This window comes from Triticum urartu, chromosome 1A (genome assembly GCF_056163025.1).
Source record: "Triticum urartu cultivar PI428250 chromosome 1A, HENAU_Tu73, whole genome shotgun sequence".
Taxonomy (NCBI): Eukaryota; Viridiplantae; Streptophyta; class Magnoliopsida; order Poales; family Poaceae; genus Triticum; species Triticum urartu.
Window position 1 is genome coordinate 494,499,721 of NC_141873.1, and position 25,100 is coordinate 494,524,820.

The window sequence follows — 25,100 nt, forward strand, 5'->3', positions numbered from 1 at the left end:
GGTGATAAACATAAAGACAAGCATACATGTATGTAGAAAATACTTCCTCCGTTCCTAAATATAAGTCTTTTTTAGAGATTCCACTATAGATACTACATTCGGATGTATATAGACACTTTTTAGAGTATATGTTCACTCATTTTGCTTTGTATGTAGTCTATAGTGAAATCTTTTAAAAGACTTATATTTAGGAATGGAGGGAGTAGAAGATACAGAAGCCTATTGGATGATCTTTTGGGTCCGAACTCCAGACAGTGTGATCCAGACATACGTGGTGGGAGATATGAGGTGATTCATTGGAGTTGCCTTAGCACACATTTACCGAGCAAGACAATGCCTTGTACATTTGGATCTTTAATGTGAGAGAAAAAGTGTGCTTATGAGCACTCCTATTTTAACAAGCAATAGGGACGCTTACAACGTATACGCACACTTGTGCTATTTCTAACACGTAGTGGGGTCGCGTCCCGCGTAAACCCACAGTCGCCGCGGCACTAACGATCGTGGATGTGATATTTCACAACCAGGTAGGATCTTTGGGACTTTCCCTATGCCTTATCATCAAGTTATTTTAGTTGTTAGTTGTCACCGAGGCTGGGCACGACTATGTGAGCACGAACTTTTGCTCACAGGTTTGTTTTTTCACGAATACTTAAAATTTGCGTATCTTTTCAGTGATAGAAGAACATAAAATGAGTACAAAATAGAGAGTAGAGTACAACACATGGTATGAACGTAGAAAGGCAGGAGCATGGAGCATAGAGACAGATGCTCAGCCAGGAGCATGGCTCGCAGGTTTGGATTAACGAGTACTCCTACTCAGCATACGTTCTTTAGCTGTGTGCGTTCCGCTGGGGTTAGGGGGGTCTCTCGAGTCTCGACAGCAGACCCCAAGTACCTATGCACGCAAGCAATGCCCACGCGAAGGAGATACTTGTAGTGTTAGAGTTGTGTCGAATATTATTGTACAAGGTAAGTTACAGTTGGACTTGGTTTTGGACTGTGTGTATACAGGGTAGGAGTTGTGTCTTAATAGGACACTTGTATCCTAGGCCTTTCATATATATCGGGGGTAGACACACGATGTAACCGATGCCAACATAATAGCACGGGCACGCGGGGGAGCCGGCGGCGTGTGCCGGCGCCCGGGCGGCTGGGGTGCGGTATTGTAGCGGTGTCATGGGGAGGAGCGCCCGTAGTCAGGCCCCGGGGATGTAGTCATGATGGTGAACCTCGTTAACAAATCTCGGTGTCGTGCTCGTATGATTGCTTGGTCCTCGGATGATCAACGAAATGTCTCGGATTTATTCTAACAAATGGTATCATGAGCAAGGTTCGATTTGAGGCCGTGGTGTTGATTTAGAGGATAGATTGTCGTCGAGTTCGTCGCGAAAGATGATGTGCGGAAGTGTGTTTTGTGGAGGTCATCGGGTGCGCTATCTACGAGATCGGAAAAGCAGTCAGGAAGGGCAGCGGCAGCGGAGTCACGCAACGTGGCGGCGATCAAGATCGAATCGGCCTCGTCAGGAGGCAGATGGCCACGGTGGCTAGCAAGCGGAATCGACATGTGGCTCGATGGCTGGCGTGCGTAGCGTGGCAGGCCACGCGGAGGCCGGACGGGGCGCTGGCGCATGGCAGGCAACGCCCATATTGGGCTGGCGTTGTAGGGCAGCAGTCCGGGCAGGCTGGCCCAGGCGAGGCTGGTTGGCGAGCGTGGCTGTGGCCCAAGCGGTACGGCTGGGGTGGCGTTGGCTGCCAAGGCCTAGCAAAGGCCGAGGCGGAGCCGGCTGATGGCAAGTGCTACGAGCTGCGTGAGATGTTAGCAGACACTAAAAGGCGAAAGGAGGATTGGCTTGAGGGTAATGCAGGCATGTCTAACTACGAAGCGGAAGCCAAATCTTGGACATCGCTTTGGTCTGTCCAAGTGCCGGGGAAGGTTAGAAATTTCCTTTGGAGGCTTGTTAAACATTCCATTCCCACCGAAGATGTTCGACACACGAGGCATATGTCCGATGATGACAAATGTCAGCTATGTGGGATGCAGGATAGCTGGCGGCATTCACTGATGCAGTGTTCTGTTGCCCGGTGTGTCTGGGCCCTTGTGGATGATTACGTTGCTGATTATATTCAGGCTTCTACAGAGCAAGATGCTAAACACTGGTTATTCTGTATGTTTAATGATTTACCACATGCTAGCATGGTCAAGCTAGTCGTGACTTTGTGGGCATTATGGATGGCAAGGCGTAAAGCTATCCATGAGGGAGTCCTGCAGAGCCCTCATGCTACACATGCTTTTGTGACTAGCTTCATCTCTGAACTAGATTCTCTGAAGACCCCAGCGCATGTTGCACAAAATGTGGCTGCGACTAGCTCGGGAGCAAGGCGTACTAGTACATGGTTGGCCCCTGCTGTGGGAGTTGCGAAGATACAAGTTGATGGAGGCCAGGCGAGGAACGGTAGGAGCGGTGCAGCTGTGGCACTCTGCCGAGATCACAATGGCGTCTGTTTGGGGTCGTCGGCTATGGCTTTTTCAGATATTTCTGACCCAGCGACGCTAGAGGCGCTAGCTTATCGAGAAGCGCTGAACCTAGCTTTGGATTTATCAGTTGAACACATTATCATCGCATGTGATAACAAGACTGTGGTGGCGGATATCAATAACGGAACTGAAGGTCCATACAGTGCTATTATCAAGGAGATTCGTGCCAGGGCGAGGAGTTTCAGAAGCTGTGAGTTTATTTTTGAAGGTCGGGCGAGGAACATTGATGCCCATAATTTAGCTAAATTTTCGTCTTCTTTAGATGTTGGTCGCCATTTGTGGCTGGGAGTATCTTATGACCAGTTTGTTATTCCTATAAACCGTTCGGCGTCGCCATAATAAAGCTTTGATTTACCACTTAAAAAAAACGAGCTGCGTGAGATTTTGTTAAAAGAAAGGGAGGAGCCTTGTAAGTACGTGAAGAAGCTACCAGTTGCAAAGAACAATTGTGTACGGAGGGATCCATCAAAGGTCAAGTTCTGCACAGATAAGTTGTTTCTTTGGGTCAAGTTTCTTGAGGGGCTTAGTGTGCGTACGACAAGGACTGACGCATGAGGCTCGGACGAGTCTCAATTGTGTCGTTAAGAATTATGCATACACAAGGCGTCAAGCAATGCACGGAGATGTGTGGGCGGAGACGACGCAGGGTGGAACATGGTTGCAGTCGGATAATTTCGGCTGGGTCGGGCTGGACAGTCTGATGGATCGATGGGGATGTCGGTCAAAGGAGAAGACGGTGGTGGTTTCAGCGACGACGACATAGGAGCGTGATGCTGATGGTGGCCGACTTCTGGGGCGTGGAAACACGTGGTGCAGGCCCAAGGGCTTGTGCGGCTTCGACAAGACTATGACGCAGAGTTGACTCAAGGTAGTGTACACATAAGAGCTTGAAGTCGACAGGGCGCGGGGTAGCATAGCGCAGCTACATGGAGTCATGTTGAAGGTGGAGTTGGAGTCTGATGGAGGACTACACTCTGTGCTGATGGAGGGGCTATGACGTAAGAATTCGGAGAGTCGAAGCCTATTTCAGTGGGATAGTGAGAGACACGTGGATCGGACTGGGTACCAGTGGTCTGATGGAGGCGTGATACTCGGCATCGGTCGGTGATGATCGATGGTTCTCTGCAGTGGGAGTTGAGATAGTGGGGGCTAGCTACTCGGAAGACTCGACCAGGACAGCAGATACTCGACGCGGTGATAGTGGCGAGGCGTGCGGTAAGCACAGTGACACAGCGACAGGCCAAGGCACTGGTGGTCAGACATGTGGTCAGACAAAGTGTGCAGGGGGTGCTGAAGCAGTGTTGACGAGTACCGGATTCAAGTTGGTGACTAGGTCTATCGGTGCCGGAAGATGGACAGGAGTTGACCATGGAGAATCTGAGAAAGTGACGGAGGGTCTGAAATTGTCAAAAGCTGAGAGAGTACATGGCCGTATATTTTGTGGTGTTCAGTGCACATGGCAAAGTGCGGATGACAAGGCAGAAGGAGGCGGAGTGCTATAACGATGGGACATGTCAGAGACTATCCGAAAAAAGGATGAGACAACTGTGAATTTGACTCAGGATGACACAAGGCAACGGTGAAATTCCTTCAAGTTTCAGACAGTCGGTCAATAAAGAGCGGTGACGTTGAGTTCAGGTAACTCTTATATGTGGCGTCCAATATGTGAGTTGTTCACTTTCACGCAGACAGTGGTCGGTGTGTGATGGTGTTGAATGGATTCTCCGAAAGTTGGAAGCACAAAGTAGAATATTGAGGAACTTAATTTTGCTCGAGTATTGACTGTGAGGAAGACGAGAAGGGACTACAGTTGCAGGTGGAGTCATGTGGAGTCTGGGAGTAGCAGCGATGCTCATGGCGTATCTCAAGTCCAACGTACATGGAAGTTCAACGCACGGATGAATCCAAGATGGTGAAGAATATTCGTCAAGGTGGAGTTTGTTAGAGTGGTGTCGAATATTATTGTACAAGGTAGGTTATAGTTGGACTTGGTTCTAGACTGTGTGTATAGGGTAGGAGTTGTGTCCTAATAGGACACCTGTATCCTAGGCCTCTCATATATATCGGGGGTAGACACACGATGTAATCGATGCCAACGTAAAAGCACGGGCACGCGGGAGAGCCGGCGGCGTGTGACAGCGCCCGGACGATCGGGGTGCGGTATTGTAGCGGTGTCATGGGGAGGAGCGCCCGTAGTCAGGCCCCGGGATGTAGTCATGATGGTGAACCTCATTAACAAATCTCAGTGTCATGCTCGTGTGATTGCTTGGTCCTCGGATGATCAATGAAGTGTCTCGGATTTATTCTAACACGTTCTTTAGCTGTGTGCGTTCCGCTGGGGTTAGGGGGGTCTCTCGAGTCTCGACAGCAGACCCCAAGTACCTATGCACGCAAGCAATGCCCACGCGAAGGAGATACTTGTAGGAAGTGGCTCCAAAGTGACCAAAAGGCGTATCCGCGTATGTACTACGTGCGGCCGCATCCTCACGCGAGGGTCCCTATCCCTGCAGCAGCTCAGCTGCCTAGCTGCATGATGCAACTTGGCCGGGGAACACCACCCCCATAACAATGGTGCGCGCTCTCTTATATATACTCCACGACCAGAGCAGAGAGCGACAGACACGAATAGCAGCTACCACAGGCATCAACCCATTAGCTTGAAACAGCGGCCGGACGAACTCATCTCTGATCGTCGACAGAGCTGGGTGGGTGGGCATCGTCTCTCTCTCATTTACTTCATCAACCATGGGCCGTCCTGATTCGGAGGCGCCGACGTCGAGCATCGCCGCGCGGCTGGCTGCTCTCCACGACCACGCCCACGGACACGGGGGAGGCGCGGCGGCGCCGTCGGGTGCAGGATCGGCCTTCGACGCCAACGTGGTGATCATCCTTGCCGCGCTCTTCTTCGCGCTGCTCTTCGCCATCGGGCTCAACTCGCTGGCGCGGTGCGCGCTCCGGTACGTGGGCCGCGGGGCCACGGCAGCCGCCGCCGGCGAGGGCGGGGCCACGGCGCGGGGTGCCTGCCGCGGAGGCGGCGGCATCAAGAGGCGCGTGATCAGGAGCCTCCCCATGGAGGTGTACGGCTCCGGGGAAGTCATCGACGACGTGTGCGCCATATGCCTCGGCGAGTTCGTCGACGGCGAGAAGGTGCGCGTGCTGCCGCAGTGCGGTCACGGGTTCCACGTCCGGTGCGTCGACGCATGGCTGGTGTCCCACAGCTCGTGCCCGACGTGCAGGCGGCCGGTGACCACGGGCGCACCCCCGAAGGGCGGCGACGGCGGCATTGGCCATAACCAGTGTCCCGCAGAGACGGACACGATCACCGTGGTCATCGTGTGAGTTCATAGCGCAACGAAGCACGCCATTGCCGGTACTGCACCACAAGGGAGTAGAATTCTGCATGCGCAAGCTCTTGTAGAATCATCCCGCGACGGTTTCAATGCTCGTGCTGCTTGTAGCGTGTTGCTGAAACATATCAAGTGCTCATTTGCTCACCGTAAATATTTGACGGCGAAAATGCTTTATACTAACATATTTATTTTCGGAAATCGGAAAGGAAGATAACACTTGGCCTACGCATCAAATATGCACACATCCATATATTTTTAGTTATTTAACTATATTATAGGCGAGGCCTAGGAATCTTGGCTTATGGAAAAACAAGGCCATTCAAAATGATCGGCCTCACGATAGGATCTCTACAATCCTACCACAAACCCAATTCAAGAAGAGATTTCGGTATGTGCACCGACGTCAACGAGTTCAACTAAAGGTCTAGCATGTGATTTTCATCCTTGGACAAGCTTAGAGCCAACACTTTCAACTAGGGTGTTTCGCCTGCACGCCAACAATATCTGATCTAGCAAACGAGGAGATCATGGGTTCACCCCGAGTATACACATACGCGTCGTCGAATTCATCACTGCCAGCAACCTCTCTGCCAGCCGACGACATCCCACAAGCCAAATCTTGGTGCTGAGAAAGCCCCAAGACCGCCACACCACCGGAGAAGACGCCGAATGCAATTTTAGGACTGCGTCATTTTGCTTCCGGTCCGTGACTCACCTCCTTCGATCCTCGTCAATAGAAAAGAAAGAAAGGGGCGCTTGGACGTAAGAGCATCTCCAACAGGCGCGGCAAAACGCGCGTCCGCGCGGTAAAAACAATTTTTCGTGCGCGCCGGTTGGTCCCGCGCGCTCCAGCAGTGGTGGGAAGTTACCACGCGCGGAAAGCGTTTGCGCGCGTGCAGGAGAAAGCGGCACGCGGCGCGGTAGATTTGGCGCGCCGCTTCACGCGCGTTTATAAAGTCCCGCGCTTCGCCACGCGCACAGAACAGCCACGCGCCCTCCTCCTCGCAACCTCGCCGCTTCGCCGCTTTCTGCGCCACCACCGCGCCACCATGCCGCCGCGCCGTCGGGGTGCTTCGGGCTTTCGCGGCGTCCGTGAGCGCCCCAACGGCTGGACTCCGCCGAGATACGGTCCGGCGATGTCCGGCTCGGCCTTGGGACATTCCGGAGCGCGCGCGAGGCGGCCCGCGCGTACGACGCGGCGGCGTGGCGCTTGGAGAGGCCCCGGTCGCAGATGAATTTCCGGGACGTCTTCACGCGCGAGGAGGCGCAGCGCCTCGCCCCTCCGCCGCGTCTCATCACGGACATGGACCGTGCCGACCACTCTCGGCGGCAGCGCCGTCTCCTCGTCGCCGAAGAGGACGAGCGAGCCATGGTGGAGTAGCGCCGTCGCCACCCAGAGGACGTCGACGCCGAGCGTGCCTACTGGGCGGAGAGGACGGCAAGGCGTCGCTCGGAGCGGGCGGACCGGCGTCAGCGGAAGGCAGTGGCGAACGAGCAGTGCGACATCGTCTCCGCAGGTGGGAGGTCGTTCTTCACCTCGGACGATGAACGTTGGGACGGCATATGGCTCTCAACCTCGGACGACACCGACGAGAGTGATGATGGTAATGATAGCGACTTGGAGTAGTTTTCTATCTATGGATGCCGTAGTAGTTTCTATCTATCTATCTATGCCGTAGTAGTAACTATCTATCTATGTATGTCGAACTATCTATCTATCTATACCGTAGTAATTGCACCGATGTAAAATATCTTTGTATCGTTTTTTTATCTATGTAATTTTAATTTAAAAAATATTGTAGAATGAGCGCGCGCTGCATTTTACCGCGTCTGCTGGAGCTGCGCGCGCGCGCGTCTGCTGGAGCAAACGTTGTGCGCCGCGCCAAACCAGGCGATAGGCGCGCGCCAAATTCGTTTTTACCGCGCGGCGCGTTGGGCGACTGTTGGAGATGCTCTAAGGCGGTATTCATTGTGGATCCACTCACACGTACCCGGTGCCATCACCTTGGTCCTTGGTGTCCTCCACCATGGCCCCTGTCAGCGGGATCAGGCCCCTAGGCCAGGCCACACTGCAATGCCACATATGTCATTTCTTCACGAAACTTTGTGTGCGAGTAGAACGAACAACCAAGTTTGATACTCCGAAATTTCAGAATTTTTAAATTTTTTCTAGTATTTTTTTATTTACTATTCATATAGGGTCCATGGCACCTGAGAGTTCTTATGCATTTTAGCCCCTACCTCCCCTTATGTAGGTCGACAAGGGCTAGGGTTATATGGGCCCGAATCGGTTTACATGGCTTGTAGACCAAATAAATGATATCTAAAGTAGATGTCCTGTAGTACAAGTTAATGATGCGCCTTGAGAAGGACGTATGTCAGGTTGATGGGCCGCCGATGTACAGACTGGTGGACCGACTTCCGTTAAGTTGATGTACCATTGTTACATGGCACCGTCAAGGAGCCTTACTACACCATTAAAATGAAGTCACATTTTTTTCTACTTAAAAGGACCCACAGGGTGAGAATGACATGTGACCAAGGCACCAAGAAAGCAAGAACAAAAAACTACAATAGCTCGAAGGCACTATAACTTTGAGGTTAAATTCCTTCTCGGTTGGGAATGTCATCAGGTTAGCACGGCAAGTTCATCATGGAAGATGCGTCGGTTGCTATGCTTTCAAATGATTCAGATGATGTTGGTTGTGATTTTGTTGAAGAAGCACTGGAGAATTGGATATTAAGGGAATCATCGAGGTAGATTCAATATATTAAGAATGGTACAATAGAACATGTATAAGAAACTATTTCATACAAATTCACTGATGCACAATCCAAAGAAACATGTCCTTTGCCTCCGTTCATTTTAAGATGCCAAATGCACGACACTAGCCACTAGGAATGATATGTTAGAAGGACAATATTTGTTAGATGGATCCTTACGAAAATGGTAATTCAAACAACTCTCTTGTGAATTATTTAAAAACTAGCAAGTATGCTAAAGTCAGATAAGTATGGCTTCTCAATGCTTGTGTGAAGGCCACTGTCAACTTGACTGGGAACCTTTGTACTGCTGCACTGGTAAGTATCCCATTGCCACCTTCCACCCTACCACCCTCGGCTGCAGCTGAGGCTGCCATGATCATGCATGGATTTTCCATGCCTTTGTAGTATTTCTTGTGATGAAGAAAACATATTGATGTGCCAATGATTACTGAAGTACAGGGAACTGCTCGGTTAAAAAAAAAGTACATGGAACTTATGACAAGATACACTAATTATACATCACATTGTCCAATAAGAATAATATATCAAGCCAATCTGTTATGTACTCCCTCCATTTTTATTTACTCCGCATATTAGGTTTGTCTAAAATCAAACTTTATATACTTTCAACAAGTTTGTTGAAAAGCATATTAACATATACACCATCAAATCAATAGCATTGGATTCATCATTGCATATATTTTCACATCATATAAATTGGTTACTGTAAATGTACATGTTGTTTTCTACAAAACTTGGTCAAACTGTATAAGGTTTGACTTCATTCAAAGCTAATATGAGCAGTAAATAGAAATGGCGGGAGTACATAGAGGTAGAACCATATCCGCCATCCCCATTCACCTGCAGCATCAAATGCTAAAATACATTAGCATATGTTGGCCAATGGGTGTGATAGCTTAGAAGGGTGATATTTATTGAAAAGGTAAGTCAAACAACTCTCCTAAGTATCGTTAAGAACTAGTATTTGCTCGAAAGAAGATATTTGCGCAAGGAAGACATTAGCTGGTGCAACTTTAACAGAAGGTTAGCGTGAACGACTCTTCTTCTGAAGCGCCTAACAACAAGTAGGAGTATGTTAAACTGTTAAAGCGCTGATATTTGAGGCATGAAGATACTAACTCCATTCTGTCTCATTTCAAAAAGAACGGCATGTTTAGAGCAAGATAGTTGCAAAAGGGAGATATTTGCCTGTGCACCTTTATGACATGGAAGATATTAGCGAGTGTGTGCATACCCGAACAACGTCTACCCGAGGTCGACAGACTAGATGCTTTGATGCACTTTTTTCTCGTCGCTATGAGGCTTAACAGCGTGGCGCAACTTTACGAAGTGGATAACCTAGAAATTCCCTTTGTTCTCAAGTGTTTGCAAAACTAATTACTAGTATCTTCCTAATCCCTCGGCTAAAGCGAATGCTGGAAGTGACACTGCCAATCAGTCTCCGATACCTCCATGCCCACTTGCCTCCAAAACCTTGGATGCAAGATACCTAGAAAGTGCACATAAAATAAGCAGGGCACTACCGCTACTAACTAGTACTATCTATCACTGTCTTGCTTTAACGCGTGCGCCATGCATGCACTAGCCCCTTCCCATCTTAAGCACTCTTAAGGTACGAAGTGTACGATAATAAACTCCCCACATGGATGCTGAGTTGCCGACCATACCAAGAAACTCAAAGGGAAATTCAGATGGATGCCAGTCACGATGCCAGGTAGGATGTCGCGGCAGATCCTTCTATAGCCACGAAAACAAAGTGCACACTTTTGCTCTATTTTTCTCTAGCATACGGTGAGGACTCGCATAACACGTACACCCGCACTTTCTCGTTGTATCGTAGATAAGAGCGCGCTTTTGCTCCGTTGTTGACGACACGGTAGGGACGCGTACCACCTATACGCACACTTGTGCCACTAGGGCTCGCAGTCGTGAACTTTCACTATGATATTTGATTTTTCTCGAGTTCGAAGAAGTGATTTCTATGCCATTGGATTTGTTTATGTTATCACCAAAACTCTAACCTGGTCATAGGTGAGTAGTAGTGGAGTAGGAGTAGTATTTCTTTGCACGCGGTTTCTTGTATCAGAATTTAACAATTCTAGAGCCAATTTATCATTTCTACTTTGTAGATCATCAAAATAAGAAAAGTAATATTTCTAACTAAAGACCTAGAAAGCGGATTTCAATCAAAATTCCTAAACATGATATTAGTTTTTCTCTCGTTCACAATGACAATGTTGTGGAATGTTTTCTTCCTTAAAATAAGATGAAACGCCCGGCCTTTTGTATCATCAGATGCAGACAACTACAACACTATTGTAAATAATGTTTGGCAATTGAAAAAAAAATTCAAGGTCATTCACGCTCCCCACAACAACATTGGGTGTTAAACACATATAACATGCACACACCTATATAAGCCATGGTCCAATAGAAAATACAGAAGCCAGTTGGATGATCTTTTGTGTCCACCGGGTGGCAGACCCGGTTAGCAATCTAAAACATTGATATATGCAAAAAAAAAGATCTTTTCTGTCCAGAGTCTGCACAGTCTGATCCAAACATATCTGGGAGATACGGGGGAGTTTACTAGAGCAATACCTTCGACATTTAATTTTTTTTATCTTGACATTTAGATCTTTAATGTGAGGAAAAAGTTGCGGTTTTTAGTACGCCCTATTTTAACGGGCAGTAGGGACGCGTACAACGTATATGAACACTTGTGCTATTTCTAATATGCAGTGGGGTTGCGCCCCACAATCGCTGTGCCACTAATGCTAGTGGACGTGATCTTTTGCTACCAGATAGGATCTTCGAGGGTTACCCAATGTCTTTTCACCAAATTATTTTACTTCCTTTGATTCAAAATAAGTGTCGTCGTTTTAGGTCAGGGAGTAGTTGTCATTACCAAGTTTGGGCACGGCTAGTAGTAATGCATTGTTCCTTTTTTCGGAGGCTAGTAGTTATTACCACAGACGCTGCCAAGCATCGCCTGACGAAGGCCTCTATTCGAGCCTTCATCTCCCTCTCCAACCAAAATAACCCTCCATGACCTCCAAAACATCCCCAATAAAGCCGCCCTTGAACCGGGCCTTCCCGTTGGCGCTAGTGCCGCGTGGGCTCTGCTCATGGACGTGCCCTGCCGGCGGTGAGAGATGAAGGCGGCTAGGGTACGACGATCGGCTTAGCCCCCTTGCGTTTTGTCTAGCAAGCAGTTCAGTAGTGATGTATAGTATTACTTTGTTGTTTTGTTGCGCGCGTTCCGCTGGGATCTCGGACAAAGCAACACCTAATGTCCAAGCAGCATTTACCGGTTCAAAGCAAAGTTTGATAGCTTCATTATAGCATCATTATTGCTTTTGGAGGGTCCTCTCCCGCTAAGATATGCATTTTTACGGTAAACTGAAAATATAGCTATTACGGTTATAGTGTTATATTTGACTTTTGCTCCGCTAAGCTTCAACAGGGCCAACATTTCCTGAGCTTTTTGAAATTACGTCACAACAGCCCAAATTTCTGCCATAGTATACCTTCTTTTTTAGTATATAAATATCATGCATGGGTGTAAATCTTGGCTATTGAATTACAGAACTGCTCTGCACACGATGAATGATATGCACAACGCCCCATCCTGCAGTGAGCAACCATTTGATGCCACACATGGACGGCTTGGTAGGCTTGTCATCCAAAAATCGTCTGCAGAGTGTCGTCTCCATAGCAGTGCTCATTGAATTAGGATGCTTCATCAGTACCTTGGCCTTTTTATGCTTGGACATGTACTCCCTCCATTCGAAAATACTTGTCATCAAAATGGGTGAAGAACAAGCTTCAGGTGCATAATGAATCACTTAGTGACCGCTATCTAGGTATGCCTACGGATGTGGGACACTCGAAGAATGACACGTTCAAGTATCTTAGAGACAGAGTATGGGAAAAGATTAAAGGCTGGATGGGAAAATTACTGTCAGCAACAGGCAAAGAGGTTCTTATAAAATCAGTGGCTCAAGCGATACCGGTTTTCTCTATGTCATGTTTCAGGCTCCCAAGAGGATTGTGTGAGAGTGCCACATCCATTATCCGTCAGTTCTGGTGGGGGAGCAAAAGAGGACAGAGAAAACCGGCATGGGTTGCATGGGATACGATGACAATGCCAAAATACATGGGAGGCATGGGGTTTCGAGATCTAGAGCTATTTAACCTGAGCCTCTTAGCTAGGCAAGCATGGAGAATTTTGGAAGATCCAGAGTCACTAAGTGCAAGGATTTTGAAAGCTGTCTATTTTCCAGACCGGTCACTTTTGGAAGCACAGTTGGGCTCACGGCCCTCGCAGATTTGGAGGGGGATCTTGGACGGGAGAGACATATTGGCACAAGGGATCATTCGCCGGATAGGGGACGGAGAAGATACATATATCTGGGCTTAGAATTGGATCCCTAGAGAAAGTTTTAAGAGACCAATCACTTCCTTGATCCTGGATCCACCACGTCGAGTAGCAGAGCTCATAGAGAACGCTACAGCCTCTTGGAGAACGCAGCTCGTCCGTTCAGTGTTTACCCCTTTTGATGCAGAGGCAATCCTACAGATACCAATATGCACAGGCCGGGTTTCAGATTTTTGGGCATGGAGCGAGGAGCCGAGGGGCAATTTTTCTGTCAGTTCATGTTATCGCATCCTTGTACGTACAAAGCTGAACAGGGAAGATTGGCTCGAGGGCCGTGAGGGCACTTCAGATGTTGGAGCAGAAGGGAGCGAGTGGGAATCTTTGTGGAAAATGCATGTACCACCTAAGCTTAAGGTGTTTCTTTGGAGATTGGAGAAAAGCTCGATCCCCTCGGGGGAAGTTTTACATCGCAGAAATATGGCCACAACAGCCTCTGCACTCTGTGTGGAGCTTATGATTCGTTGAAACATGCACTGCTGGAATGCCCTATGTCCCAGAGTACATGGGCGTTGTCGTCTGAACAAATAGTTTATCAGATTAGTTTGAATCACCATGAGGGAGCCAAGGAGTGGATTTTTGCAATGGGAAAAGCTCTACCTTCAGAAGAGTTTGTCAGGTTGGTGACAACCCTTTGGGCCATTTGGGATGCAAGACAGAAAGTGATTCACGAGGATATTTTCAAAAGCCCGTTCGCTATTAATGCTTTTGTGAACACCTATCTAGGAGAGATCAAAGCCTTATCACATGATAAGAAGCCTCGCAGAACTGCACCCCCCAGGAGAACAGGGTGGATACCACCACCTGAGCATTGTGTCAAGATCAATGTCGATACATCGGTAACAAGAGGGAGAACCCATGGCTCTGTGGGTACAATATGCAGGAATTTCGAAGGTGGATTTGTAGGCGCCTCGGCTGTTGTGTTTTCGAATCAGCAGGACCCATCTACTCTGGAGGTGTTGGCGATCATGGAAGGACTAGCATTAGTACAAGATATTAATCTACAACACGTACAGCTAGCCTCAGACTGCAAAGGTGTGGTTACAGAAATCCAGACGGGAAGCGGGGCAAGCTATGGAGCTATTGTTCAAGAGATCAAGATGACAGCCAACTCTTTTGATGACAAGTATTTTCGGACGGATGGAGTATATGTCAATTAGATGCAATATACCTTATATGATGCCTATTGTGTGATTTTGTCTTTTTCACTATTTAAGTAAAAATGCTAATAGTAAATGACTTAGTGTCGCTATAACTTTTCATAGCTTCTCGATGAGCCACGGCTAAATGGCATAGCCCACTACATTCGCAAAAAAGGAAAAATGGCATATAGCCCACTATTTAAAAACCAGAACCCGAATATCCAGCGAACGTTAGACTTCTATGCATGGTAAACCAAATATTATTCATGGCAAACTTAGTTGACGAGCATGACAAATTCGTCTCGGTTTATTTTTACTAGAAAACTGACGTGCTTGCGAACTAAATTTGCCATCATCATGGCAAAATAAATCGCCATAAAAACGTTCAAAGTGATGAACGGGCGGTTGCGACGCCCTCTTCGCCTCATTAAAATTTCAACAAGTTCAGCGTTTGTTCGCCGGTGCACGACGAGTTCGCTGTCCAGTCCAGAGATACCCCCAACCCGAGGTTCCTTCCTAGCCCCGCCCCGCTTTGCCTCCAACTCCAAGGAAGGCGACCAAAAGGCGAGTGTACGTGCGGGTGCGGCCGCACTCAGGGCATCTCCAGCCGTTGGCCCTCCCAGGACGCATAAAAATCGCCCCCTGGGGGCGAGCCGGCGATACACTCGGCGCTGGGGGCGGTTTTGCGCCCAGTCGTCGCCCTCAGCTCGCCCCCAGGCGCCGAAATTGGTCCACTTTGCAGCCCAATTTCGGCGAATAAAGGGCCCATATGGGCGAGAATAGGCCCATATTCGGCGTGGTTTCGCCGTGTCTCGGTGTTCAATTATCAACACAATTATTTCTTATCACATATTTCATCACAGAAAAATCAAATACTTCAACAAAATAGTACAACAACAAATAGTTCAATACAAATTATATAGTTCAACAAATAAAAACTCGTATTTCATCACACGGCATCCCCCTTGAGCCTCCATAGGTGCTCAATCAGATCTTTCTGCAGTTGATGATGCACCTGTGGGTCTCGGATCTCCTGACGCATACTGAGATAGACAGTCCAAGTTGCCGGTAGCTGGTGATCAACTTCGGCTAGAGGACCCTGCCTGTAGTATGGTTCAGTGTCAAACACTGGGTCTTCTTGCTCGCTCTCGATGATCATGTTGTGCAAGATGACACAGCAAGTCATAATCTCCCACATTTGATCTTTGGACCAGGTCTGAGCGGGGTACCGAACAACAGCAAATCGAGATTGGAGCACACCAAATGCCCGCTCGACATCCTTCCCGCAAGCCTCCTGAAGCTTCGCAAACAAGGCGTTCTTGCCTCCTGCCACAGGGTTTGAGATCGTCTTCACAAATGTCGACCATCTCGGATAGATGCCGTCAGCTAGATAGTACCCCTTGTTGTATTGGTGCCCATTGATCTTGAAGTTCACCGGAGGAGAATGGCCCTCAACGAGCTTGGCAAAAACAGGAGAGCACTGCAGCACGTTGATGTCATTGTGAGTTCCTGGCATACCAAAGAAGGAGTGCCAAATCCAGAGGTCCTGTGTGGCTACCGCCTCAAGCACCACACTGCAATCGCCTTTGGCGCCTTTGTACATCCCCTGCCAACCAAATGGGCAGTTCTTCCATTTCCAATGCATGCAGTCGATGCTTCAAAGCATCCCAGGAAATCCTCTTGCTGCATTCTGGGCTAGGATCCGAGCAGTGTCTTCCGCATTAGGTGTTCTCAAGTATTGTGGCCCAAGCACTGCCACCACTGCCCGACAGAACTTGTAGAAACACTCTATGATGGTGGACTCGGCCATGCGCCCATAGTCATCGAGTGAATCGCTGGGAGCTCCATATGCAAGCATCCTCATCGCTGTCGTGCACTTCTGGATGGAGGTGAATCCAAGAGCGCCAATGCAATCCATCTTGCACTTGAAGTAGTTGTCGAACTCCCGGATGGAATTCACAATCCTGAGGAAGAGCTTTCGGCTCATCCGATAACGGCGCCGAAATGTTCTCTCGCCATGAAGTGGAGCATCGGCGAAGTAGTCGGAGTAGAGCATGCAGTAGCCTTGGAGACGATGTCGGTTCTTTGCTTTCACCCGCCCCGGCGCAGAGCCACCTCGCCGCGGCTTTTCATTGCTTGCCAGCAGCTAGGCGAGGGCGGCGAGCACCATGAGATGCTCTTCTTCCTGGACGTCGGCCGCGGCTTCCTCCTCCAGCAGCGCGGCGAGCTCTTCCTCCTCATCCGAGTCCATCACCGAGACAGGCAAAACGCCGAACAACTTGCGCTCGGTGGGCGTGTACCCGCCGTTAAACCGCGCCTCCGCGGCCGGAAACGGCGGCCGGAAACGCCCAACTGCTGTGGGAAGGGCTACCGCGGCGAAGCGCTGCTATTTTCCGGCGGGGAATGGCTATCTACCGGAGTAGGGCGGCGGCCGTCGCCGGGATATAGCTAGTGGTGGCCGAGGGCGCGGGGGGTGCGAGGCGAGTCGGGGGAAGAAAACCTTGACTTTTCCCCTATCAGTGTGGGCCAGGCGTGCTTTTCCCTAGCGCCGGAGCCCTCACTGCTCCCTAGCGCGCCGGGTTCGGCCTGTGACCGCCGGGCGGAAAAAAGGTTCGAATCGGCGATTTTCGGCGTCCTGGGGGCACGACTGGGCCGTTTTTTCGGCGTCGACGCCGAAAAAGTGGCCTGGGGGGCCTGTTGGAGGCATGGCTGGAGATGCCTTCACGCGCGTGTCCCTATCCCTGCAGCAGCTCAGCTGCCTAGCTATAGCCTGCCTGCAGGGGGCGCAACTTGGCCGGGAAGCGCCCTTTTTCAAAGTACACGCTCCCCACGAACAATGATGCACACCGGGGCCGCGCCCGCTTATATATACCCCATGGCCAGAGCAAAGTGTGACAGACACGAATAGCAGCTCCCACAGGCATCAATCATCCAGTTCCAATAGCTTGGAGCAGCGGCCGGGCGAACTCATCTCCGATCGATCAAGCTGGGCGGGCATCATCATCGATCTCTCTCCTCTCTGATTAACTTGATCAACCATGGGCCGTCCTGACTCGGAGGCGCCGACGTCGAGCATCGCCGCCGCGGGGGTGGCTGCTCTCCGCGACCACGCCCACGGAAAAGGCGATGCCGCGGCGCCGCCGGCGGCGCCAGACTCGCCCTTCGACACCAACGTGGTGATCATCCTCGCCGCGCTCTTCTTCGCGCTGCTCTTCGCCATCGGGCTCAACTCGCTGGCGCGGTGCGCGCTCCGGTACGTGGGCCGCGGCGCCGCGGCCGGCGAGGGCGGGGCGACGGCGCGGGGTGCCGGCCGCGGAGGCAGCGGCATCAAGAGGCGCGTGCTCAGGAGCCTCCCCGTGGAGGTGTACGGGTCCGGGGAGGTGATCGACGACGTGTGCGCCATCTGCCTCGGCGAGTTCGTGGACGGCGAGAAGGTGCGCGTGCTGCCGCGGTGCGCGCACGGGTTCCACGTCCGCTGCGTCGACGCCTGGCTCGTGTCCCACGGCTCCTGCCCCACCTGCCGGCAGCCGGTCATCGAGGGCGCGCCCGCCAAGGGCGCCAGCGGCGGAGCTGCCCAAAGCCAGCGGCCCGCGAGCACGGAAATGATCGCCGTGGTCATCGTGTGACTTCATCCGTCGCGCAACGAAAGCATGCCATTGCCTGCCGGCGCAGCACGAGAAAGCAGCACAGCTCTGCATGCCCAGGTCCTTGTGGCACCATTTTCCGGCATCGATTGCCATGCCTGCCTGCCAGGCGCTGCTTGCTAGTGAATCAACGTATGATCGAACTGCCCAACCGCACATGTAAATATTAGACGGCGCAGAACACTGTACTGGCAATCCGACACACCATGAGTGAAAAGTTTTGCTGGATCAATTTGCCCCCGTGTCCCCCTTTCCGCCGCCGCCGCCGGCATGGGCGCCCGTCCCCTTTTCGGCGGGCCGGGGTCGCAGACGTCGGCGTCAGCGTCGGCCGGTTGCCCGGCGCCAGGACGCGACACGTCGACGCGTGACCGTGTGCCGACCTGCGGATCCGCGCGCGAACCAACCACCCGCGCAATCGCAACGTGCGTGCGTCCCAACGGCGTGCCTTAGCCCGCACGCGACGGCGATCGATCGGCGCGCGCAACCGCCGGGATAACTCCGTCGCGCCAACCCCGCCCCCGCGATCGCCACGTCCAGCGGCACGGACGCCAGCTGCGTCCGTCGTCGTCGTCACCCGGTGCGCACGCGATTCAGGCATCCTCGCGTGCACTAGTGGGGGTGGCCCCTGACGCCGACGGGTCGAGGACGACTGACGTTCAGTTCAACCGCCTGGATGCTACGCGCGCGGGTTAGCTGAATAAGTTCCCCGTCAGTTTCACCCGTCCCGCTCTGCTCTGCCTTTGCCGACTAAAACTATCTCGGGAGTTACCACTTCCGTGGCAGAAGGAGGAAAAAGAGGCCACCTCAGTGGCAAACATATGCACATGTGCATGCGTGATTGGTGGCTCGATTACTCTATCGAACCACCCAACCATGAATCATCACGTATACGTCGTGTTGATTGGACGGTCTAGCTCGATCGGGTAAGATAAGATCCTCGCGCGAGCGTACGTGGCACCGTCTAGGAGTTACCGCGTTAGGACAGGCAAATGATGGAGCTCTTTACAGTCTACATGCTTCTAATTTATACAGATCAAACAAATTCCCTCCAACAACAACGACAAAAATCACACGCGAACGCAGACGTTCAGAAGCAGAACGGAGGAGCAACAACCAACTCAACATAGGTAGTCCAGCAATTGCACCCGTGGCAGCGTGGCGGGCGGGCCTCGTGGCGCGTCGTGCCCCTTCCACCGGCGCCGCTCCAGCACGCTCCAGAGCCAGCAGAACACCGGCTTCAACGACTCGAGCCACCGGGCCACCGCCTCGTGGAGTCGCCACGACCTCCTGGCGTCCGCCGGGTCCTCCCGCCGGCCGTCTCCCTCCGCCCGCGGCAGTGCCGGCGCCGGCGTGGCGCCGTCGGCCGGGTCTACGAACCTGGCGGGGCTCGGCTCGGAGTAGCACCGGCGCAGGATGGCGCTCTTGAGCTGCGCCTCGAACGCGAGCCGCTCGTACTCGTCCAGCAGCGTGCTGCGCCGGCCGCCGCAGCCGGCGCTCACGTCCAGGCTGTACCGCGCCAGGACGGCCCCGACGTCGTCGCCGCCGCCGTCGCCGACGAGCTCTATCGACGAGCCATCCATGGTGGTACTATACCAGTATTGTTGCGCCGCTCGTACGCGCGCAATGCCACTCGCTGTATTTAGGGAGGCACGCACGCTCCGGTGCTCGTAGGCCGGTGTGGTCCTCGCATGCAGCGCATTATTCTGGGCGAAAGTTGGCCCGAGCCTGGCGTCGGGGCGACGGCAAGGATCGTCGCCGGAAATGCTTATTGCTCCGTACGGCTCGTGTAATGCAAATCAAAGGGCGCATCGGAATCGCAATGTCTACGGCCTCCGATGAAGAGCACATCACTGTTGATCCACTCGCTGCCTCCTTCACTGTTGTGTGCTTCGGGGACCTATACTGTACGCAAGGAACAACACAGCCGAACAACACGTTGCCTTATTGACAAAGGGAACGGAACTTTGCACTGTGCTTCACCACAATTGCGTTGTAGTACGAGATTCTGGCTCTGTCGCTTTAACTACCCAGCAGAGAAAATTCCTTCTGCTTTTGTTTTTGCAAACGCATCATGTAAAGTTGCAGCTGCAGGCGGCCGCTGCAAGCAATCTGCTCGATCAAACAGTCAACAGTCTTTTTTGTTGCGATCCAACGATGGTCAAACAAAATTGTTAGGATTGTTCCAAATCCCACAAACCGAAATCAAACTGGAGGCGTTTTGTGCACGTCCACCACATAAGCATCCAACAACGCGGACCCATCCAAACCGTGATGGAGCCTGTGCATTTGGACATTTTCGCCACTGTTTCCGCTGCAACAACAAAAGTATTCGCGTCGAGTCCTTTTTCGAAGAAAACTCATGCCCAGTGGATGAGAGCTGCCACGAGACGCACGCGGCCTCGAACACGGTTGGCAACTATGCCGCGAACATCTCATACTTCCATGGCGGGCAAGCCGCTGGGATTTCTCTATACGCGCACCTGGCATCTACAAGGTCTGTAATTGCTATGGGTGCCCTTACTCAGCCATACTAAGGGTTTCTGGCGATGGTGAGTGGTAGCGTCAATGTCATTTCCGCCTCCATCAACCACCAAAATTTCCCATCACCATTGTACTACGAGGACCAAGGACATTGTGACCATGGCCGTGCTTAGCACCATGGCCAAGGGCATCCTAGTCGTCTCCTCTGCCGGCAACAAGGGCCCGAACCTATCGTGTCAGCAACGACGCGCCATGGCACTTCACTGTAGGCGTTGGCTCTGTGGACCGGAAGATCATCGCCTACATGGTGTTGGAGAATGAAGAGCTCATGGACCCCAACGTTAACAACCCATTCATCATCAAGCCGGACATCCTAGTGTTCGGATTGAACAACCTAGCCCAGTGGCGGAGCTTAGTGAGGGCCAAAGGGGGCCATGCCCCCCCACCCAAACAAATAAACACATACTCCCTCTGTCACATATTACCACCTAGATGTATCATGTGATCTCGATGTTTGTGCAATTGCAAACTACGCAAGGTATTATGTTGATTGTCAATTCTGTTAGAATAAATCCGAGGCATAACGTCGATCATCCGAGGACGACACCGAGATTTGTTAACGAGGTTCACCGATATGGCTATATCCCCGGGGCCTGACTACGGGCGCTCCTCCCCATGACACCGTCACAATACCGCACACTGGCCTCCCAGGTGCCGGCACACGTCGCCGGCTCCCCCTTGCGTGCCTGTGCTATTATGTTGGCATATGTTACATCGTGTGTCTAGCCCCGCTATATATGAGAGGCCTAGGATACAAGTGTCCTATTAGGACACGACTCCATATCCTATCTAAACACAATACAAGTCCAACTATAACCTACCTTATACACAATATTCGACACAACTCTAACAAACTCCACCTTGGCGAATATTCTCCACCACCTTGAGTTCGTCAATGCATCAAACTTCCATGTACATTGGACTTGAGCTTATCCCATGAGCACCGCTGCTACTCCAAAGACTCCATATGACTCCACCTGCAACTTGTAGTCCCTTCTTTTCTTGACCACAGTCAATGCTCGAGCAAAATTAAGTTCCTCTTTACTCTAGTATGTGCTCCCAACTTCCAGAGTATCCGTCCAACGCCATCACACACTGATCACTGACCTGCGTGAAAGTGAACAACTCACATATTGGATGTCACACGTAAGAATTACCTGAAATCAACATCACCGCTCCTTTCTCGACCGCTTGTCTGAAACTTGAAGGAATTTCACCGTTGCTTGTAGTCATCCCGAGTCAAATACGCAGTTGTCTCACCACATGTATGACCACCAGAGCCCTGGTCCGTCTCCATGTCCCGTGCATACCGCACGCCTCGCCGCTATTACGCGTCGAGCCTCCGCTGTCCCGGTCGAGTCTCAAGGGTCGCGAAACCACACCACTCAACCCCCACTGCAGAGTACCACCGATCATCACCGACCGATGACGAGTTTCACGCTTTCATCAGACCACTGGGCTCCAGGCCGAATTGCGTGTCACTTGCTTTTTCCCCCTTGCTGAATAGGCTTCGATTCTCTGGATCCTTACACCGTAGCCTCTCAATCCAGCTCCACCTTCAACATGACTCCATGGTAGATGATCAGTCCACCCTCGCGCCCCGTCGACTTCAAGCTCCGTGTGTACATCACCTTGAATCAACCCCGCGCCATAGTCTTGTCGAAGTCACACAAGCCCTTAGGCCCGCGCCACGTGTTTCTGTTGGAAATATGCCCTAGAGGCAATAATAAATTAGTTATTATTATATTTCCTTGTTCATGATAATCGTTTATTATCCATGCTAGAATTGTATTGATAGGAAACTCAGATACATGTGTGGATACATAGACAACACCATGTCCCTAGTAAGCCTCTAGTTGACTAGCTCGTTGATCAATAGATGGTTACGGTTTCCTGACCATGGACATTGGATGTCGTTGATAACAGGATCACATCATTAGGAGAATGATGTGATGGACAAGACCCAATCCTAAGCCTAGCACAAGATCATGTAGTTCGTATGCTAAAGCTTTTCTAATGTCAAGTATCATTTCCTTAGACCATGAGATTGTGCAACTCCCGGATACCGTAGGAGTGCTTTGGGTGTGCCAAACGTCACAACGTAATTGGGTGGCTATAAAGGTACACTACGGGTATCTCCGAAAGTGTCTGTTGGGTTGGCACGAATCGAGACTGGGATTTGTCACTCCGTGTGATGGAGAGGTATCTCTGGGCCCACTCGGTAGGACATCATCATAATGTGCACAATGTGATCAAGGAGTTGATCACGGGATGATGTGTTACGGAACGAGTAAAGAGACTTGCCGGTAACGAGATTGAACAAGGTATCGGGATACTGACAATCGAATCTCGGGCAAGTATCGTACCGCTAGACAAAGGGAATTGTATACGGGATTGATTAAGTCCTTGACATCGTGGTTCCTCCGATGAGATCATCGTGGAACATGTGGGAGCCAACATGGGTATCCAGATCCCGCTGTTGGTTATTGACCGGAGAACGTCTCGGTCATGTCTGCATGTCTCCCGAACCCGTAGGGTCTACACACTTAAGGTTCGATGACGCTAGGGTTGTAAAGGAAGTTTGTATGTGGTAACCGAATGTTGTTCGGAGTCCCGGATGAGATCCCGGACGTCACGAGGAGTTCCGGAATGGTCCGGAGGTAAAGATTTATATATGGGAAGTCCTGTTTTGGTCACCGGAAAAGTTTCGGGGTTTATCGGTAACGTATCGGGACCACCGGGAGGGTCCCGGGGGTCCACCAAGTGGGGCCACCAACCCCGGAGGCTTGCATGGGCCAAGGGTGGTGAGGGACCAGCCCCTTAGTGGGCTGGTGCGCCTCCCACAAGGGCCCATGGCGCCTAAGAGGTGGGAAGGGGACAAACCCTAAAGGGGATGGGCCTTAAGGCCCATATACCCTGCGCCTCCCCCTCTCCCCTCTCTTGGCCGCCACCCAAGACCCATCTAGGGCTGCCGCCCCTCTAGGGGTGGGAACCCTAGAGGGGGCGCAGCCTCCTCCCCTTCCCCTATATATATTGAGGCATTGGGCTGCCCAGAACACACGCGATCTGATCTCTGCCTGTTGGTGCAGCCCTCCCTCTCTTTCTCCTCATATCTCGCGGTGCTTGGCGAAGCCCTGCAGGATTGCCACGCTCCTCCATCACCACCACGCCGTTGTGCTGCTGCTGGATGGAGTCTTCCTCAACCTCTCCCTCTCTCCTTGCTGGATCAAGGCGTGGGAGACGTCACCGGGCTGTACGTGTGTTGAACGCGGAGGTGCCGTGCGTTCGGCACTTGATCATCGGTGATTTGAATCACGACGAGTACGACTCCATCAACCCCGTTCACTTGAACGCTTCCGCTTAGCGATCTACAAGGGTATGTAGATGCACTCTCCTTTCCCTCGTTGCTGGTCTCTCCATAGATAGATCTTGGTGACACGTAGGAAAATTTTGAATTTCTGCTACGTTCCCCAACAGTGGCATCATGAGCTAGGTCTATTGCGTAGATTCTATGCACGAGTAGAACACAAAGTATTTGTGGGCGTTGATTTTGTTCAATATGCTTGCCGTTACTAGTCTTATCTTGATTCGGCGGCATCGTGGGATGAAGCGGCCCGGACCGACCTTACACGTACTCTTACGTGAGACAGGTTCCACCGACTGACATGCACTAGTTGCATAAGGTGGCTAGCGGGTGTCTGTCTCTCCTACTTTAGTCGGATCGGATTCGATGAAAAGGGTCCTTATGAAGGGTAAATAGCAATTGGCATATCACGTTGTGGTCTTTGCGTAGGTAAGAAACGTTCTTGCTAGAAACCCATAGCAGCCACGTAAAACATGCAAACAACAATTAGAGGACGTCTAACTTGTTTTTGCAGGGTATGCCATGTGATGTGATATGGCCAAAGGATGTGATGAATGATATATGTGATGTATGAGATTGATCATGTTCTTGTAATAGGAATCACGACTTGCATGTCGATGAGTATGACAACCGGCAGGAGCCATAGGAATTGTCTTAATTTATTTATGACCTGCGTGTCAACATAAACGTCATGTAATTACTTTACTTTATTGCTAACCGTTAGCTGTAGTAGTAGAAGTAATAGATGACGTGATAACTTCAAGAAGACACGATGATGGAGATCATGGTGTCATGCCGGTGACAAGATGATCATGGAGCCCCGAAGATGGAGATCGAAGGAGCTATATGATATTGGCCATATCATGTCACTACTATATAATTGCATGTGATGTTTATTATGTTTATGCATCTTGTTTACTTAGAACGACGATAGTAAATAAGATGATCCCTCATTAAAATTTCAAGAAGTGTTCTCCCCTAACTGTGCACCGTTGCTACAGTTCGTCGTTTCTAAGCACGCCGTGATGATCGGGTGTGATGGATCCTTACGTTCACATACAACGGGTGTTGACGAGCCTAGCATGTACAGACATGGCCTCGGAACACAGCAAAACACTTAGGGTTAACTTGACGATCCTAGCATGTACAGACATGGCCTCGGAACACAGAAGACCGAAAGGTCGAGCATGAGTCGTATAGAAGATACGATCAACATGAAGATGTTCACCGACGTTGGCTAGTCCGTCTCACGTGATGATCGGACACGGCCTAGTTGACTCGGATCATGTAATCAC

General features: G+C 51.0%; 2 protein-coding genes across 2 annotated transcripts; both read left to right on the plus strand.

Annotated features, from left to right (window-relative positions):
- Positions 1-5,176: 5,176 nt before the first annotated feature.
- Positions 5,177-5,878, plus strand: LOC125556433 (RING-H2 finger protein ATL78-like). The gene has a single exon (XM_048719169.2). The coding sequence runs from the start codon at positions 5,285-5,287 to the stop codon at positions 5,876-5,878; it is 594 nt and encodes a 197-aa protein (XP_048575126.2). The 5' UTR covers positions 5,177-5,284.
- Positions 5,879-17,079: 11,201 nt separating this feature from the next.
- On the plus strand, positions 17,080-18,132 carry LOC147991920 (RING-H2 finger protein ATL78-like). Its single transcript, XM_087526526.1, has one exon. It carries the CDS (start codon positions 17,295-17,297, stop codon positions 17,880-17,882), a length of 588 nt encoding a protein of 195 aa, XP_087382652.1. The 5' UTR covers positions 17,080-17,294; the 3' UTR covers positions 17,883-18,132.
- Positions 18,133-25,100: the final 6,968 nt, after the last annotated feature.

What these genes read in the sequence shown, in the direction of transcription:
- LOC125556433 (XM_048719169.2), top strand. Translation starts at nt 5,285, where the DNA reads ATGGGCCGTCCTGATTCGGAGGCGCCGACGTCGAGCATCGCCGCGCGG.
- LOC147991920 (XM_087526526.1), top strand. Translation starts at nt 17,295, where the DNA reads ATGGGCCGTCCTGACTCGGAGGCGCCGACGTCGAGCATCGCCGCCGCG.